This window comes from Balearica regulorum, chromosome 2 (genome assembly GCF_011004875.1).
Source record: "Balearica regulorum gibbericeps isolate bBalReg1 chromosome 2, bBalReg1.pri, whole genome shotgun sequence".
In the NCBI taxonomy this organism is placed as follows: Eukaryota; Metazoa; Chordata; class Aves; order Gruiformes; family Gruidae; genus Balearica; species Balearica regulorum.
In genome coordinates this window covers 149,035,208-149,052,679 of record NC_046185.1, presented here as the reverse complement: position 1 = coordinate 149,052,679, position 17,472 = coordinate 149,035,208, and the positions used below count along the sequence as shown (strand labels likewise).

Genomic DNA, 17,472 nt, shown 5'->3' with positions numbered 1-17,472 from the left:
GGGGTGCAAATGCCTTGGATATCCAAAAGCGTACTTGTAGAGATCTTCAAGAGGGAGGAGCATTCCTTTTGAGTCAGAGAAAGATGTAGATAAGAGCCTGTCTTAATTTAATAATTTGAGGTTTTTCACAGGGCTAGTGATTCTTCAGTATAAAAATGAGTCACTCTTGCTGTCTGCTGAGCGTAGGGCCAGGAGTAAAAATATTCTGCGTAAGGTTAACAAAACTCCATAGTCTTTATTCAGTCCCTGTGTTACGAGGATTTCGAAGCACTGTTCAGCTGCCCTGAGTGAAATACATTTTTCCTTTTTTTCCTCTAGGAAGAGGAGAAATGGCATGTTTTTAAGCAGTGGATTCTTAGGAGAGACTTTGTAAGGAAAGCATGTATTATACTGTGTCCCAAAAAACTTGCAGGTTTGTGCTCTGCATGTCAAAAAGAAAGGAAGAGCTATGTCAGCAATAGCACTTTGGTGTGGGGTTTTTTGTTTTGTTTCTTCTGGGTTGGTTTTTTTCCTCTTGAAAATGTAAAGGCTCTTTGTCAGAGAGGTGTTCTTTATGTAGTCTTTATGACTCAGATGTTTCTATCTGACTGTGCTTTATATCAGAAGGTTAATGACTATAGAGAAGTGATGTGCTTGTTGCTATCTTGTAGTGTGTTGGTAGGTCTGATAATATAATTTCTGCCATGTCATTTTCTAGATGAATTGCAGAATAGTACAGTAATACTGTCTGGTCTGCAAAGAGTAGCTTAAAAACTAACTCAGGTTTACTGGATTTGATATAATACTAGTTATGTTCCTTGTAGCAGTTGTATTCCAAAACAGCATTTTAGGGGATTAAGCTAGAATTGGCACCTGGATAAAATTAATTTCTATGTCAAATTTAGGGGAGCTAGGAGGCTTGCTCTGAGAGACGTACACCCCCCAAATGTAAGTCAATTATAAATGTTAGCAACTCTTAATTCAGTATTTTTTTTTTTTAATATTCCCTTTTATCAGGGAGAGAGAGCGTAAGAAGTTTATTATTTTGCAAATCAGGCGGCTGTGCCAGTGCAGTATACTCCCCTCTGCCACTTCTGGCATCTCAAACATCTATCAGGAAAGCTTCCTTGTAACTTTACAGTGGGAAACTTACTTTCCCCTATCATGGCTTGTAGTCTCAGCGTAGATCCAAGCAGTATAAAGGTTAGATCCTAAATGATGATAAATATATGTATTATGAAGAAAGGTTTTAATTTTATTTGACATTAATTTGAACAACAGTTGAAACAATTCTGTAGATTCTACTTTGATCTCACTGGCTATTGAAGGTAGCAATTAGTATTTTTTGGTTGAAAATTGACTAATTAGGAGATTTGCATACAGTTATGAAAAATGTGTATGTTAGGAAAAATCTTTTTCCAATAAACTGCTTTTCTGGTTTTGTCTTGCAGTTGATTACAGGTGTTTGTTCTTCAGACTACTTAACTTCAGTTGTTTAGACTAAGGACTTCATTATAAAGACTGCTCTGATTCCTTACTATCCTTGTTTAAGCCAGTGAATTTTTGCATTGAGCCTTCTATATACTGGGTGATTCGTTTTTATTTCCTTATTTCCAATGATACCGAATCTCTGAAGTGAAAGTTCAGGCACTAATTTGCCTTCTCTGAAGTTACACTTTTATTTGAATAGCATCACTTAGGGGAGTGGTTGCACTGCAAGGAGTATTTTAGTCACTCTGTTAGTAAAACTACATCACTGCCTGGACAATAACGTACGAGTTTTAATTTATCCTGAGTGGTGACCATTTACTCTTGCTGGAGATTTTTGTGTGCTTACAAGACTGATAAAGAAAGGACAATGTTATCCTTAGGGACTGTGTTTCAGTTTCTGCTCAGGTAACTTGTGTGCTTAGCAACCTTATATGCTTCGGTTTCTTTTATTGCCCTTATGTAAGACTGCATCTCTGTTTATAGCTACACTTGTGGAGAAATGAAGTAAATATGAAATTCTTTTTCACGGAAGTTGTGCTTTTCATCTGCACTGCTTCCTTGCATGTGTGAGTGTGTTCCTGGCAGCTCACGCTGTTGCCTGTTCTTTGTGTGCACGTGATGTCTTGTTTTTCACTTGCAGTTGGAAGATTTGGTAGAAATTGTCTTATTTGCTGGTAGCCTGCAATGTTATGCTTAATTATAAGGTTGTTTACAAAAGTATAGAGGTGGAGGGAGGAGGCAAAGTAGTATGCAGTAATGAGCACTGGAAAAGCACTGGCAAATAGAATAGAAATTGGGGGTGATGTACAACGATCATTTAGTCCAACTGCCGACCAATTCAGGTCTGAGCAAAAGTTAAAAAACATTAAGGGCATTGCCCAGATGCCTCTTAAACACTGACAGACTTGGGGCATTGACCACCTCTCTAGGAAGCCTGTTCCAGTGTCTGACCACCTTCTTGGTAAAGAAATGCTTCCTAATGTCTAGTCTGTACTTCCCCTGACACAGCTTTGAACCATTCCCATGTGTCCTATCACTGGATCCCATGGAGAAGAGCTCAGCACCTCCCTCTCCACGTCCCCTCCTCAGGAAGCTGTAGAGCGTGATGAGGTCACCCTTCAACCTCCTCTTCACCAAACTAGACAAGCTCAAAGTCCTCAGCTGCTTCTGACATTCCTTCTAGCCCTTTCATCAGCTTTGCCCTCCTCTGGACACATTTGTCTTCTTGGCTGCCAGGGCATGTTGCAGGCTCAGTATGAGCCAGCATGCCCAGATCCCTTTCTTTAGGGCTGCTTTCCAGCCGCTCCTCTCCCAATTTTACTTGTGCCTGGGAAGGGTGCAATAAGGCTTCATGTCTGACAGACTAGTAACGTGAGCAGCTTTACTGTTCTTTGCTGTATCTCCTTGTAAGGAATTGCTGGAGTGCTCAAAAAAAATTAGACATTTCAATATTAGAAAGGAAAATTGTGAATTTGGTCTGACACTATGTAGTGCAGGACTGCAGAACTTAGTGTAAAAGTTCCACTGTGATAATCTGCTCTAGATGGTGGACTTTGAAAGGAGGGAAGTTTAGGCTCACATTTTGGACAGCATCTTGCTTTTGCCTGATGATTGAGTGCAGACAGGACCCAATGGAGATTTAGGCACAATTAAATTGAAGTGTAGTGATTGTTAAATTTTGAGACATGAGGTAAGTTATTAGATTACCCATTTTAATCAGAATATATTTCTGTAATGATGTAATCTACAACATTTATTCCCCCTCTGTTGGTCTAAGAAAGTATCATTAGCACATACTGTCAGAAAATAGTTTAGCTTTGCTTGAATTTCAAACTCAAAATACAAACATACTCTTTGAGACTACTTGTTCAAGGAAGTTCATTTATATGTTACTGATGGAAAGAAATTTTGAGTTGTATCCAAGTATGTAAAAGACCAAGGAGCAATGAAGAGCAGGTATTCATCTGCCAAAGCTTGGGAGTCTTAGGTTTCCTTCTCATCTTCACTTGTATTTTGGATTCACTTGGATATTATTGAGCTGTCAAATGAACCTGCAAATGTAAACAACACTTCAAACCTTTTGTCATAATTTTTTGTCCCTGAATCAATCTCTGTCTTTAGGGTGGTGGTTCACTTTTTTTTTTAGGAAGAAGTTTATTAAAGGTATTCTGTGTTGGATATTGAATGGGAGTAACCTTATCTGCTTAACCTCTTGCTTTTGTGTGTTCAGGTATGGACAAGGCATAAGGTAGCATTTGAGTGTTAAGTGAACTAGCAGTAGGCCACTAACATTTTTTGATGAGCATTTTATAGAGGAAGCTGCGGTAGACCCTTGGTGTTGGGTTGGAAGTATCCGCTATTAAGCGTTATAAATTAAATTGAGTCATAGAAGCTCAATTATTTTTATTTTTATTTCCACTTTTGGGATTGTAAATCTCTTCAGTAGAGGATGAAGTGACAACACTAGGAAGGATGTTTGGTGGTCCTATCAAAGGTCATACTCTTAACTTTGCTCTTATAAGTGGTTGAAGCAACCTTTTGTTCGTGGCATCTGAGTAAATTATTCTTGGAACTTGTAGAAACTTGCTGAAACATTACTGCCTCTTAAAGGACAAGACCCGTCATGTGGTCAGTGTCTATTTAAATCAGCAGATTAAAAATGACAGATAATAGCTTTGGTTCACAAAGAGCATTTTGTATGTCTTGTAGCTGTGTCCTGCTAATCAAATTTTAATGTACTTGGGGACTGAGCTGCCAGCTGGAGTTTCTTGAATTATAATTCAGTTGCTTTGTATATAGTAGTTATCCGATTCTATCAAATCAGCTTTTTTTTTTAATTCTACCAATCTGGAGTTATTTTGAGAAACCATTTAGAGCCATATGAGTAAACCATTTGGTTCAAGTGTTTTGTGGTAAAATGACAGGACACTGTGAGGGTCTGCAGAGTGAAGGTATTGGGCTAAAACTTTATTTGAAAAATGTGAATCAGAGTCAGAGTGAAGTCAGGTTTTGTGTAATTTATTAAAATTCTTCAAATAATGAGCTTTTCCCATATGGAAACTGAACCAAAAAGGGTAAGGGAGGCACCTTTTTATATTCAATAAATAATGCTGTGGCTTAGTAAACATGGCCCAGTGGGATATTTAAAGCTGTAGCAAAAGTACTTCCAAAAGCAGTGCCATTTGTGCCTAAGTCAACGATTAGTCACTAAAGAAGTGATTAGAATCTAATCTCCATTTTCAAGGAGCATTTCTTTTACCAGCAGTGCCAGTTTTAAGCAATCCCTTTATTCTCTCCTGCTTTTTCTGCAGTTTATACCACCCTTTCCAATATGCCAGGGTTTTCTGGTAAACTGGAACCCTGATCCACCTTATTTTCAATCCACGTCAGTTCCCCAGGCTGGCTCATCACACAGCCTCCAAAGGGTGGTGTTTCCCCAGCTGAGAGTGTGGTACGAGGGTAGTAACTGGTGATAGAGTTGGGAGGGATGGAGGCTGTTAAAGATAGCATGGGCACCACAGAAGCTTGTCTGGATGTAACCTTTGAGGTTCTGCCGTTCTCCCCCACCCCGCATCTTGGTATTTGGAATAAGTGGCTACTTCAACTAAGAATTACTTAGCTTTGGTGGCATGCACGTAAAAGCACAAAGTACCTGTATTTCTGGAAGCATAGAAATTAAGTGTGTACTGAGAAGGTAAGAAGAAACAAGTGTTATGGTTTCTAACTGCTATAGGTTAACTTCTGTGTTTGTTATGTATATATGGATACATACAGTATGTGCAGACATTATAATTTACTTTGAATTATACATTGCTTTTTGAATTTTGATAAATTTTCAAGAAAACTTTAGACTTCATCTTGGAGCATCTGAAAAATACTGTTAGAAAATCAGTTATCGTTCCATGGGGACTATAAATAAACTTTTTTTTTCATCTAAGGAAAGATTTAAAAATTCTATTTTTCAGTTTGTACTACCAATTCTTACTTTGTCTGTCTGGCTTTGTATCTTATGCAAGAGAGCAATCTAGAAGAGGAAGGGGTAATTCTTACTGAATAGTACAGGCATCAGCATGAGGATGAAGTAGCAATGAGATGATGAAATGAACCTGAAAATACCACTGACTGGGACATACTCGCAAGTTTGTTTGAGATGCATCTCTTTCTCCACCCCCCTCCCCTTTTCTTTTATTCCTCAGACATGTAAAAGATCTTTAGCGTAGCCAAACAAAATGCTGCCTTTAGGACTCCTAGTCTCCCTTCCCTCATCCTAAACTGAGCTTGAATATTTAATGTAGTGATGAACATGGCAGGATTACATTTCAAAACAGTTCTTAAAGTACAAGCATGGTAATGCTGTATAATTAGATGCTTTTAAGAAATATTCTTTCTTTCTCAGGAAAACAAAGAAATAGACTGGAGCCAATGGATACGATATTCGTTAAACAAGTTAAAGAGGGTGGACCTGCTTTTGAAGCTGGACTATGCACAGGTACTGTTCTTTTATAACACCAATAGCATGTTTGTGTACATGATGTAAAATACATGATTTAAACTTCTACATGTAGTTCTACCTTCCATTTAAACATTGTTCTTTCCTTCAGAAGTTCGAAACCTCTCTTTTAAATTGTCCTCCGGTGTTTTTCATCTCAAAAGCACCACTGTCTTCCCTCAGGAGGTGCTATATAAAATATATTCAGTCATTAAAGTCTTAGTCTGTTTGTATTATTATCCAAAAAAGTAAGAACAAGTATATGATAAAATACGTGAGGAGAAAGAGAAAAGGGAGGAAAATTGTACCTGTAAGTTCCTGTTTCTTGTGCTTTGTGGCAAACCTCAAAACATTCAGGTTTTTGTCCTTTAAATTATTCTACCTCCTTTAAATTAAATGAAAACAATCCAAATCTATCTCTTCTTACCAAATTTTGTTCAGTTGTTTGATTTAATCAAACTGGAGAGGAGAAAGCATGTTTTTTGTGAAGTGCCAGGAACTTTGTCACACCTTTACTTAAGTGTCGAAGGAAAAAACAAAAGCTATATTAGAACGGGAAGTCTTATAAACGTTAAAACAGTAAGTTACGTAGTTGGATACCACCGAAGCCAGGACACACTACAAACACAGGTTTGTGTTCTTACAAATGTGGGAAAGCATATGTTCTATGAAAGGACTGTGTGTTGCTAGTGGGATGTTGATATTTTCTTTTGAAAACAGTTTTTTACAAGCATTTGACTAGAACAGAATAATTTTTGTTTCTTCCTAAAGAAATGCAAAGATTCTGGGATGACAGCAATTTAAAAACAGTACTAGATCCTACTTGTACAGAATAAGGCATTTTTCTTTAACTCCTCCTTATGTAGTTATTCAGGGAAGGGATACTTTGGCATTATTTTAATACTATTATATAAAGAAATGTTTTGGCTTGATAAAGAGCAGCATATGTTGAAATTGTACAGAGGTCCATGTTAATTTCTACTCTGTTCAGTGTTTGCCAAATTGAAAGAGATGAAATCTGTAGAGAATATTGTATTTTTAGGCATAGAAGAGATTTTTAGGAGCCCAGAATAAAGAACAGAAAATAAATGAGAAAATACATTTTAAAATTACCAGAATATTCTTCTTAAGCACACTGCTGATAGCAGTGATATCTAATTAGGTCATGCCACTATTTCTTGTTTAAAACTTTAGGGTGAAATATATTACCGTATCTCTATCTTGAAATTATATTATAAAACACTCAGGGAATGATCAGCAAGGTAGATTTCTTAACCTCTGATACAGACATTGTATACATTTCTTACTTTGTAGAATCAACTGTATTTTTTATTTATTTATTTTAGTAATTTAACTTGACTTTGTTTCATGGTCACACTAATGAAAAGAAAATACTCAAAAATCTAGTATGAGTTTAGGTAGTTATGTTTGTCAATTCTTATTTCACTGCTGCAGAGTCCTTTCTAATACTGGCAGTCTCAACCAAAGCTTAGTTACCCAGAATCAATGAGCTCTGTTTCAGGAGCCTACCTGGCTGCTACTCACCAGAAAGCTTGGAATACTTTTGGAAATTTGAGGAATAGGTTACAATATCTTAAATGTAAGACAATTTATTCTGAGTATTTTTGAATACTCCTGTAAAATTATCTTTATTAGAGTTAGAAAGATCATACTTCCCATATTTAAACTCAAAGGCATTTTATTAAAAAAGAGCATCTGTGAGTTCCAAACATAAGTATTTTAGAAATACTGAAATACAGGCAGCCAAAACAGATACACGTTTCCCATGTCTTGATTTTCATGCTGTCACTTAAGTATATGTGAGAATTTAAAGAACTAAAATGTGTGTGGGAAGGGACATAATTTAAATGTATTCAGATTAATTTTTAGTTTCATCAAAGGTATTTAATAGGCCGCCGGATTGATAGAGCACTATTAGATAAAGCCTTCAGGCTTCTGTACCCTTTTTTTGCACTACAGTTACTGGCCTTCCCCTTTATATGTACCTGAAACTGAGCAAAGCTGTATTTTGTGGAGTTGCCTGTGCCCACTTCATATAACCAGTTCTGCAGTGTGTCCTGCCTGATTTTTGTGGCAGGTTCATTGTACGCATGCTTCAGATAGGCTTGCTTCACTGCTATGTGTAACCTAGTCTTTTTCTTTGAAAAATAAAAACTGCACAAGAATAGATAAGATGATATGACTGACTTTAAAGATACTCCTAATTACAGATTTTAGTGGGAATTCGGAGTCAAGATCTACATCTGTGGGCAAGTTCTGAAACAGCCTGGAAAAAAGCCAGTTTTAAGTTCCAGAGAAGGATCTAGTGTGTTCTGAGGAAGTCTTGCCATGCGACCTAGCAGGACAGGGTTCAGAGCTTGTAAATATATTTTTGGCACAAACTATACTGTTTTTCCTGCAACTTTTGGAAAGAATTTATTTTGGTGTGATAATCGTTTCACAATTAACTTCTGTTTTCTTGAAAGTCCAGTTTCTCAGCCTAATTGCGTGAGGTGTCTATGTGTATGCAACAGTGGTATAGGGTTTGCTATCCATCACAGATGCCTATCAGTCATGTGGGTTGCTAGCAGCCATTAAATGTTGCCACCAACCTTTCTTTCATCACTTAGGAAGCAAGAGACAAAACTCTTTCAGGTGAGGAAAAGGGCAATAACCAGCTGATAAAAGGGCATATATAAACTTTTGAAAATATCACATCAATTTATTTGCATGATCTTACATGGTGTGTGCAGACCAAATTAAAAAAGTCAGCGGATCCATATGATTTGGTAAGTCTGGAAATCCCTGTGGCCTGTAGGGGACCTCCACAGAGCACGAGCATTTAGAGGGTTATTGCCACCAAGTCAGGCTGAGTATTCAGAGTGAACAGCTTTTTCCTTGCTTTGATTTCATGCCAGAAACATAAAAAGGGCTTTCACTTTCTAAAGCGGTGTTGGAAAAGCCATTCCCTTTGGCTCACTTTGCATAGGTCCCAGCTTTCTGTTGTTCTTTCTCCAGCAGCTTTCCGAAGCTCCCTACCTGTAATGCTTTAGACCATTTTCTCCTCATTAATAAATTCAAGCTACCTTTTTGCTTTTCTGATCAGAGATGATTTAAATACCATTTTTGGTGAAGGAATGGGATGGGTTTTTCATCAAAAGCTGAAAATAGCTCTACATTACATATTTGCCACTTAATTTATGAGAGTATATGAAGGTCTTAATGAGGAAGGTGCAACAAACTATTTGGAGAAATCTGATAAAAGTGATGTTAGGTCTAAAGATGGATCTATGTGGATAAGAAATAACCCGTTACACTGTGCAAGATGCATTGAAGAGACAGTAATGTCTTGGAAACAACCCACATTATTCTGAGGAAGGAGGAAACTGGAGCCTTTCAAAATGTTTGTTCTTTATTTCTCAGAAGGAAGTAGTACAGAAGTGCAGTATTTGCTGCTGTTAAAGATTTGCACAGGTACACCTTACAGTGTTCTGAATTAACCTCAAAACAAAACTAAACTTTAAGTGCTGGAATGAAATGTCACATTAACTTAAGAATTGGGTAGAGTTGTTAGAATGTGCTACCATGCATCAAAAAGCTTTATTTTGAAGATGGGATACTTAGTTAAGCCTCTGGTACAGCTTACACCTGCTTGTGGTTTTTGTGAGTTTCTAGGTGATTCATTTGGAAGCTTAGAATAAGATACCACATCTGAAAATGTGCTGAGAAGAGGGTGGAAACTTGGCATCCTGTATATGGTTACATGTAGCTGTATTGTGCATCTTTTATTTTCTTTTTTCATTTTTAAAGACGGCTGACCTGGAATTTAACATATTGTGAGATACAGAAGTACAAAATAAAAATCATCTCAAAATGTCTATAAAAATTAAAGTATAACTTTTCCCTTTACAGGTGACAGAATTATAAAAGTCAATGGAGAAAGTGTTATTGGGAAGACATATTCTCAAGTCATTGCTTTAATACAGAACAGGTAAGATTTTATTTAATTGTGCCACACTTTTTTACTAAGCAGGAAATGACCACCTATAGTCATTCTGAAGAAGTTGTCATACCTTTAAATTATCTTTAAATCTGCTTTGCTTATGAGATCTGAGAACTAGAAATCAGCATATCTGGTAAAGGAATAATGTTATGTTAGTGCCCACCTACAAAACATCTGCAGTACATCTTGGCTTTCCTCTATTTTGCAGCAAGTTATGAATCTTGCACAGAGTTGAGGAAATGGTAGTATTTGCTGCTCCTGCAATTCACAAGGGCTTGTTAAGTCATGTCCATACGTGAATCTAGATACTAGTTTTCATGTCTCATATCTGCCTCCATTTTTAGTTTTCTTAGTGTCAATTTCTGTTCTATAGCAACAAGTTTCCAACATAATAATGAGTTATGTGGAAAAAAGATATATTATGATCAGCATGGAAACATGTTTTCTAAATACAACTCACATGTCATATTCTATTTTTAGTGACTCTTCATGCGTTAAAACTTAGTTATGCTTTCAGTTAGAAGTAGGAAAAATAAGATCCTGATCTTCCTATTTCAGTGGAGTCCTTATTCAAAATTTCATTCAAAATATATCACAGGGTTTTTGGGGTTTTTTTGAAACTCTGAAACAAAACTCTGTTCAAAGGTATGATGGGCAAGGTAGACTGAAATGCATTTTGTGTCATTAGTATTTTCTGTACAAGAGCTGGAAAGGTGGAATCTTACTTTTTTGTAACCTTTACTGGAGATAACACTAGCCATCTATCTTTTTTTTTTTTTTCATTTTGTATTTTTGCAGGCAGAAATACTATACAATAGTGTATACCAAAGACACAGGACATTACATGCCCAACAGGTACATCAGTCAATGAAATCTCTTACCGTAATCCAAAAAAGAGAGACACCAGTCATATCTTCCAGTGGCCTATGGGGTCAGAGATTCTTAACTCCAGGTCTGCCTGTGAATAAAGCTTTATTTTCAGCCCTGTGAGTGTAAGTAGCAAACTGTCCCAGCAGAATGCAACCCCTGCCCACGGTGGATAAAGCAGGGACACCTGAACAAGGTCTTATCAGTGATTATCTAGTGCAACCAGGAATGGTATAGCACTCTGCTGCATCTGTCCCCCTAATTTCTATGAGTGTGCAGATGAAGGGATGCTGGTTGTAGTTAGGAGAGGTGAACAATTTGTTGTCTTTGACCTCAATGCGTACATTACAGAAGATTGTAACAAAAGATCATACGTATCCTCAAGTGTTTTATATAGGAAGTATAACTATCAGGAAGTCTTCACCTGAACCTCTTAAGATAAACAGATTAATATTAATTCTGATCCATAAAGAGAACTCGGACTCCAGACCAGACGTATCTTCCTTGTAGCTTACAGGCAATGCTTCTCATAGGACTAAAGAATGAACTTTCTCTCATTCTTTGCTTGAAAACAGTGTTTTTGAGCTCAGGACGGTTTGTGTTGCCATTTCATGGCAAGTAAAATTACATTATGGTGTATGCTTCTTGCTTTGGCATGCCATTCTTGCATCAGCATAGCCATCCTGGGTCAGACGGGTGGTCTGTTTATGTCAGCATCCTGCCTGATAATATCCTGTAACAGATTCTTAGAAGACTATGAAAACACTGAAAGTATAGATTTGGTCAGATAATACTAGCCCACTTTCCAGAAATCTCTGGTTTAGGAACTTGCTGAACCAAAGGTTTTATCTGCATCACTTGATTTAATAGTTCTTGATATGTTGGTCTTGCACAAGTTTGCTTTTGAATGTACTTAAACTCTTCATATTAAAAATACCCAGTGACACAGTTCTTGCTCTGTTTTGTGTCTTAGCTAATCTGTCATCCAGCACACCTTAGTTTCTTTAGTAGGCTTTGTGCACACAGCTTGCTGAAAGGCCTTTTGAAAGTGTAACTTGTCAATTGAAATCTCCTTTACTTATGACTAAAGACAGTTTCATTTATAGTCCCAGTATGTTGTTTGATGGTTTTCTAGACATTTTAATCACTGTATTTTTAATTACTGTTTTTAATTACCCTTTCAAACATATTGCTGACTGTAAGTGCTTATTCTTTTGTTATTTTTCTGATCATCTTCAGAGCAGTTTTTAAGGATACAACACATTTTATCCACTCTTACCTCTAAAGAAAAAGTCCCCCCCTCGCCATTCAGCTGTTTTGCAGTGAAACTCAGTTTGGATTTACAGATTTTTGAATTAGATTACTCCTGCAGCTCCATTCCCATAGCTGCTCATTATTTTTCTAGGAAGTTGTTCAATTGTAGCTGTTTGTCCTCATTATGTAATGCTGCAGACATCAGAATTTAGCTGTCTTAAATGAAATGATCTCCATAAATTCCAGTGGGACTTATGGATGGGATATAATTCAGCCAAGTTTTGTATTCTTCTCAGAACAGTTTCAGGCTGTGTCTAGAACATTATCTATTTTACTCTGGTTGGAGATAACAAAGGTAAACTTACACTGATTATTTCCTCTGTAAGGTGAAGGGCACACGTCAAAAGAGTTGCTAGAAATAACGGTCCTGTAAGATTAGTCATGAGATCACTTTTAAGTCTAGGTTTCCTATGCTTTACCAATAGTTGTTAGTTTGGTCAATTAAGAATTTATTCTCATCTGTTTACATGACCAACTTGGAGATGTGTTGATTACTAATGTAAACTCCGTAAATTATTTGTGATTCTAAATAAAACAACAAACAGATTCTTATTCCTAACTTTTTCTTTTTAATTGTGGGGAATGTGAATGATTAAGTCTATTACACTTGTTTCTCTTTGCAAATTCTTGAAAGTGTTGGCATTACTCAGAAACGTACAGAGTTTAGCTACTGAATTTGTTTCATTAATACAAAATAATACATCAAAAGTCTTTATGATGACAGTGCATCATAGTACTTTAGTTTGAGTCAATAAATTTAAATTTGACTCTCAAAATGTGTGAACCCTTTCCTCTTTTGGATGTCTACTAAAAAAGGTGTTAAACTGTAAATGGATTTAATGCCTTTCTTTTTTTTTTTTTTTTTTTTTTTAAAAAAAAAGGACACAAAATACTTGTATAAGAGAATAGTTTATTCTGTATCTAATTACAAGTCATAGAATCATAAAATGGTTTGGGTTGGAAGGGACCTCAAAGATCCTCTAGTTCCAACTGTCCTGCCATGGGCAGGGGCACCCTCCACTAGACCAGGTTGTCCAACAGTAGAAAACTTTATATTAAAAGTACTTGAAGAGGAACAATGCTATTTATCATATTTTTAACTTCCAAATCTTCATCCTGCAAATAAGCATTAATTATTTTCAAACCATAAGTTGCCTAATACAATTTACACATACATGCTACCTGCACGTAGAAATGAAATCTGAGCACTTCATTGGAAATGCCTCAAGCCGTGGTATCCCTTTTATATTCTTTTTGTTTTACAACTGCTAAATAGTTTAATATCCATACAAAGGAGTTTAGGTGACCGTCAATTTCTGATGACACCACTTTTAAAACATCATTTTAAATAGTTTTGCTGTTTATGCATTCAGTCAAAATGGGAAATGCTATCGTAAATGCACATAATTCAATACTTTTGTGTTTCTTAAAATTCAATATTCGGAAAAATCTTTAAAAGTCTTCTGAAGACTTATTTTTTTCCTACCTGTGCATAGACTTGAAAAACTTAAATCTATCACTGCTGATCTTTGGTTTTAAAACTAATTTATGCTGCTTGGAGAACACTTTTTTCCAAAATGAATAATGGTTTAAGAAGGTTGTGAAACCAAATACTCTTACTCCTGCTATTTTGGAATGCAGCCTTATGTCTGCGGTCACTAACAAATGGAAAAGGAACCACAGAATAAAAACATTTTTCATATAAGATAGCATAATAAATCACACCTTACGTGTTTGAGAAGATGACTCTCCTTTCTGCAGAAATAAGAAACCGAGGTGGTTCTCGGTGATGTCCTGGGCTGTTCTGTGTGCCCTGAATTTGGTGGCCCATCTCTGCGCTGGTTTTGTCTTTTCTCAGCAAATGCGTTGTACTGACCAGTACAGATACAGACCAGTACAGATTTCCAGTCTGATACATCCAGTTAGATTATATGCTTTTTTTTTTCTGGTGCTGGTATTGGTCAGTTTGTTTAAATACCTTTTCTCCTTGTGACATGTAACGTGAGATTTCTAAGTAAGTCATAATCTCTTCATTTTCTTTTTTGTGAGCCTAGTTAAAATAGTCTGCACAAGCCGTCTCTTTCACAGTCCTTCTCTGTACCTGTTCCAGGTTACATTTAATGAATGTGAACAGAGTATTCCTCTCTCTCAGATGAGATAATGAATTCAGATGTTCTATATCCAGTGTTACAAGCATATACTTCTCTCTTGTGAAAATACTTTTTTTTGTGGTGGATATTAACTGTGGGTTTCACTGTTTTACAATATTTGACTCTGGATAACCGATACATTATACATTCAGTGTCCTGATTTTGCCTGTATTTAAATTATATTGATTGAACTATCTGGATTCATGGATCTTTATGCTGCTGCTGGTTTTTGTTTTAGCAATTCAGATTGACAAACTCAGTTCTTATGGCAAGTGTTTTTCATCCATATTTCAGATGTCGTCTGGCTGATTAAATATGTTTAAGTTGATTTTGCTGGGAGATGATTGGAGTGAAAGGTGTAAGTCAGTGCTTGCCTTGCTATTGCCCCACTCTTCACATGATATGATGGTTATGACTTTCCCACAGACTTTAGTTTTAAATGGAAGAAAGAGAGAAATTTTAACTTTTGTTCACGGTTTTGCCACCTTGTTTTGTCTGAGAAGCTCCTAACAACTAATGTACCTTAGGACTCCAGAAGGAAAAAAAGAATCAAAACTGGCAAAGACAGTGTGTTGGCTTAATACACTGGTTTTGCTGAGAACACAGATGTACTCTTCAGTCAGATTTCTGTTCTACTCTTATTTGCTAAGACTCTAATGAAAATCAGTATTTATTTCTGTAGTATAAAGTAATCTGATAGAATAGCTGAGTGTGGGAGTTTTTGAATGGTGTTGGTCTATGGAAGTTAATCTTTGTAACAAAAATTGAAAATCTTTTCCAAAAATTCATGTGCGGTGTTTTTTTTCTATTTCTTTCAGTGACAGCATATTGGAGCTTAGTGTTATGCCAAAAGATGAGGACATTCTTCAATTGGTATGTTTATGAAGCTTATATTCAGACAGTACATTGATTAAAGAAAAAGGTCTTGCTCTTGCTTTGAACTGTGCTACCAGGAAATAATTAAAGAGTTAGTTAGCATTTATATCTCTGTCACTCCTTAGATATTTTCTACTTGTTTGCCATGAATTTTAGATATTTTTCCAACTTGCTTGAAATTTCAGAGGAATCCAAATATAGGTGAGAATAACTTCTTCACATGACATTTCTAGCGTATTTTTTTAAAAAAGATAATCTTAGAACAGTGTTTATAGTTTTATTATATTTTGGATTAGTTTCCTCATGTTAGAATTTATGAATTAGATTGCTTTCTTTAACTAGGTTATCTCATTCTAAAGAAGTTAGGAATCATTAAAAAACTAGCATATGGCACTTAAAATTAGCTTTTGTTAATAACTCACTAATCGTCAGTGGATTTCCAGGAAAGAAGCCAGGTGATAAATGTGCTGAAGGTTATTACCAAATTTTTAAAATGTAATTGATGTAAATATTTTGTTACACTAGTGCCTATATGTTCTTAATTTGAACTGAAGTCCTGCATACGTAGTGAGATAATTACTCTGCCATTTAGTGTCTGTAAGTCCAAAAGAGCTGTAAATAAAATATGATTTGTAAGTGCATATTTTGAAGAATTAGAGAAACACCTAATGTATTGATGTGTTCTAGTTTGGTTTTAATTGGAAGTAGAGGAAAGGAGAAGACAACAAACAGGGTAGATTTTCTGGTTAACAGTTGGAAAATTAAATCCAGAACACAGCACTATGCCAGCTACTAGAAAGAAAATTAACTCTATCTCAGCTGGAACCAGGACATAGTTACCATTTATATATGGAATAAATCTCTGAGTAGTTGATATACAGAAAAAGGTAACATTCTGCAAAAAAAAGTATTTGTTGTGAGTTGCATGGGCAGCTGCTCACAGCTGATCACTCCTTCTGGAATTGCTTAGTGATTAACATCATCTCATCAGGATAATGAGGAAGAAAGACCTTGCCTTTGGGCTAGAGAAGTAAAAAGAAAATAAGGTCATTTTCCTGGAGGAGATTGAGGAGTAAAGAGTAAAAAGTATCTGCCTGTGGGAGTTCTAGAAAAAAACCTGGAGATGTGTGTGGGAATAATTTCCAGGTATCATTAATAAAAAGTTTCTTTTGAGTTGTAAGATGTGGTAGAGTTGCGAATTTTGTGTTCCAGGCTCTTCTTTTGAAGAGAGAAAGAGGATTAGGTTTAAGAGGTGGAGTCATTTTGCAAAAAATGCTTTGCATTGCTACTCTAGCTTATATGAGTTCGTTCTGACAGTTTGTTTGCTGTTGTGTTGGGTTGGTATGCGATTATGATACAACATGGAGGAGTTTATGCTCCTTATGCTATGATGCATTTGTTTGGGTAAAAGCAGGCTTGTCTTGAGGACTCAGTTCTACATAGCATCTGCCAGAGGAAAGCCATGAAGAGACAGATGTTTTCTGTAGTCTACAAGACTGAGCATTGAGTGTACTCAGGCCTGTTGGAAAAGACTTCTGATAGCTGCAGTTTGTTCACGCGCTTCTGTTATGGTCTGTATTTTAGTATGTATGTTTTCAGGTGTCAGTCTTTGATGGCAGAGTTGCAACATGTGAAGACACAAATCATAAAAATGCATCATACAACAGAAGTCATCAGTTGTGGCCTATAGTTTTCTCTGTTTTAGGCCACCGCAGAGGAAGAAAAAATCTTATAACTTCTAAAATAACAATTAGCAGGTTTTTGACAGACAATGCACCACTCTACCTTCAGTCAGGTGAAAAAAAATCTATGCAATTCCTCTGAAGATTGATTATTAATCTTCAGTCTTTAAATCTTCGGATCTACTGTTCTCATGACAAGATAGGGTGAAGAACTTTGCTCAAAGCTGAACACTCATGTTTAAACTATTTTCAGAGTAACAGTATAGAATGTTATTCCTTTCACTCCCTGTGAAAAGACAGTAACTTTTTTTTTTCAGCTGAGAAACTGTACTTTTTCGTTTTGTTTTTCTATTTTTATCTTTGTGATTAATGCTGTATTAGCTTTTGTGGAAATCTTACGTTTAAATGAAATAAACCTCAGAGCAAATGCTTATTCCTGAATGAAGTACAGCTCATAAGTAAGTGGAAACTTAACAATAATCTCTGTAGTCGTAATGTCAGTATAAGTGCAAAGTGAACAATAAATGGTAAGGTACAGTGCCCTTATGAATAGAGAAGAAAGTTACACTTTTGTTGCCGAAGTTGTGTTATTTAAGTTGTTACATTTTGTTAAAGAATTTA

The 17,472-nt window shown here is 36.1% G+C and overlaps 1 protein-coding gene across 8 annotated transcripts in view; it reads left to right on the top strand.

The window, feature by feature from the left end:
• ARHGAP21 (Rho GTPase activating protein 21) overlaps window positions 1–17,472 on the top strand; it is a 117,563-nt gene that overhangs the window by 61,940 nt on the left and 38,151 nt on the right. For all 8 annotated transcript variants that reach the window (XM_075746364.1, XM_075746363.1, XM_075746360.1 and 5 more), the window contains 3 exons: window positions 5,867–5,959; window positions 9,872–9,950; window positions 15,112–15,166. In XM_075746364.1, coding sequence (XP_075602479.1) covers window positions 5,867–5,959; window positions 9,872–9,950; window positions 15,112–15,166 — 227 coding nt within the window. The remainder of the gene's footprint in view (window positions 1–5,866; window positions 5,960–9,871; window positions 9,951–15,111; window positions 15,167–17,472) is intronic.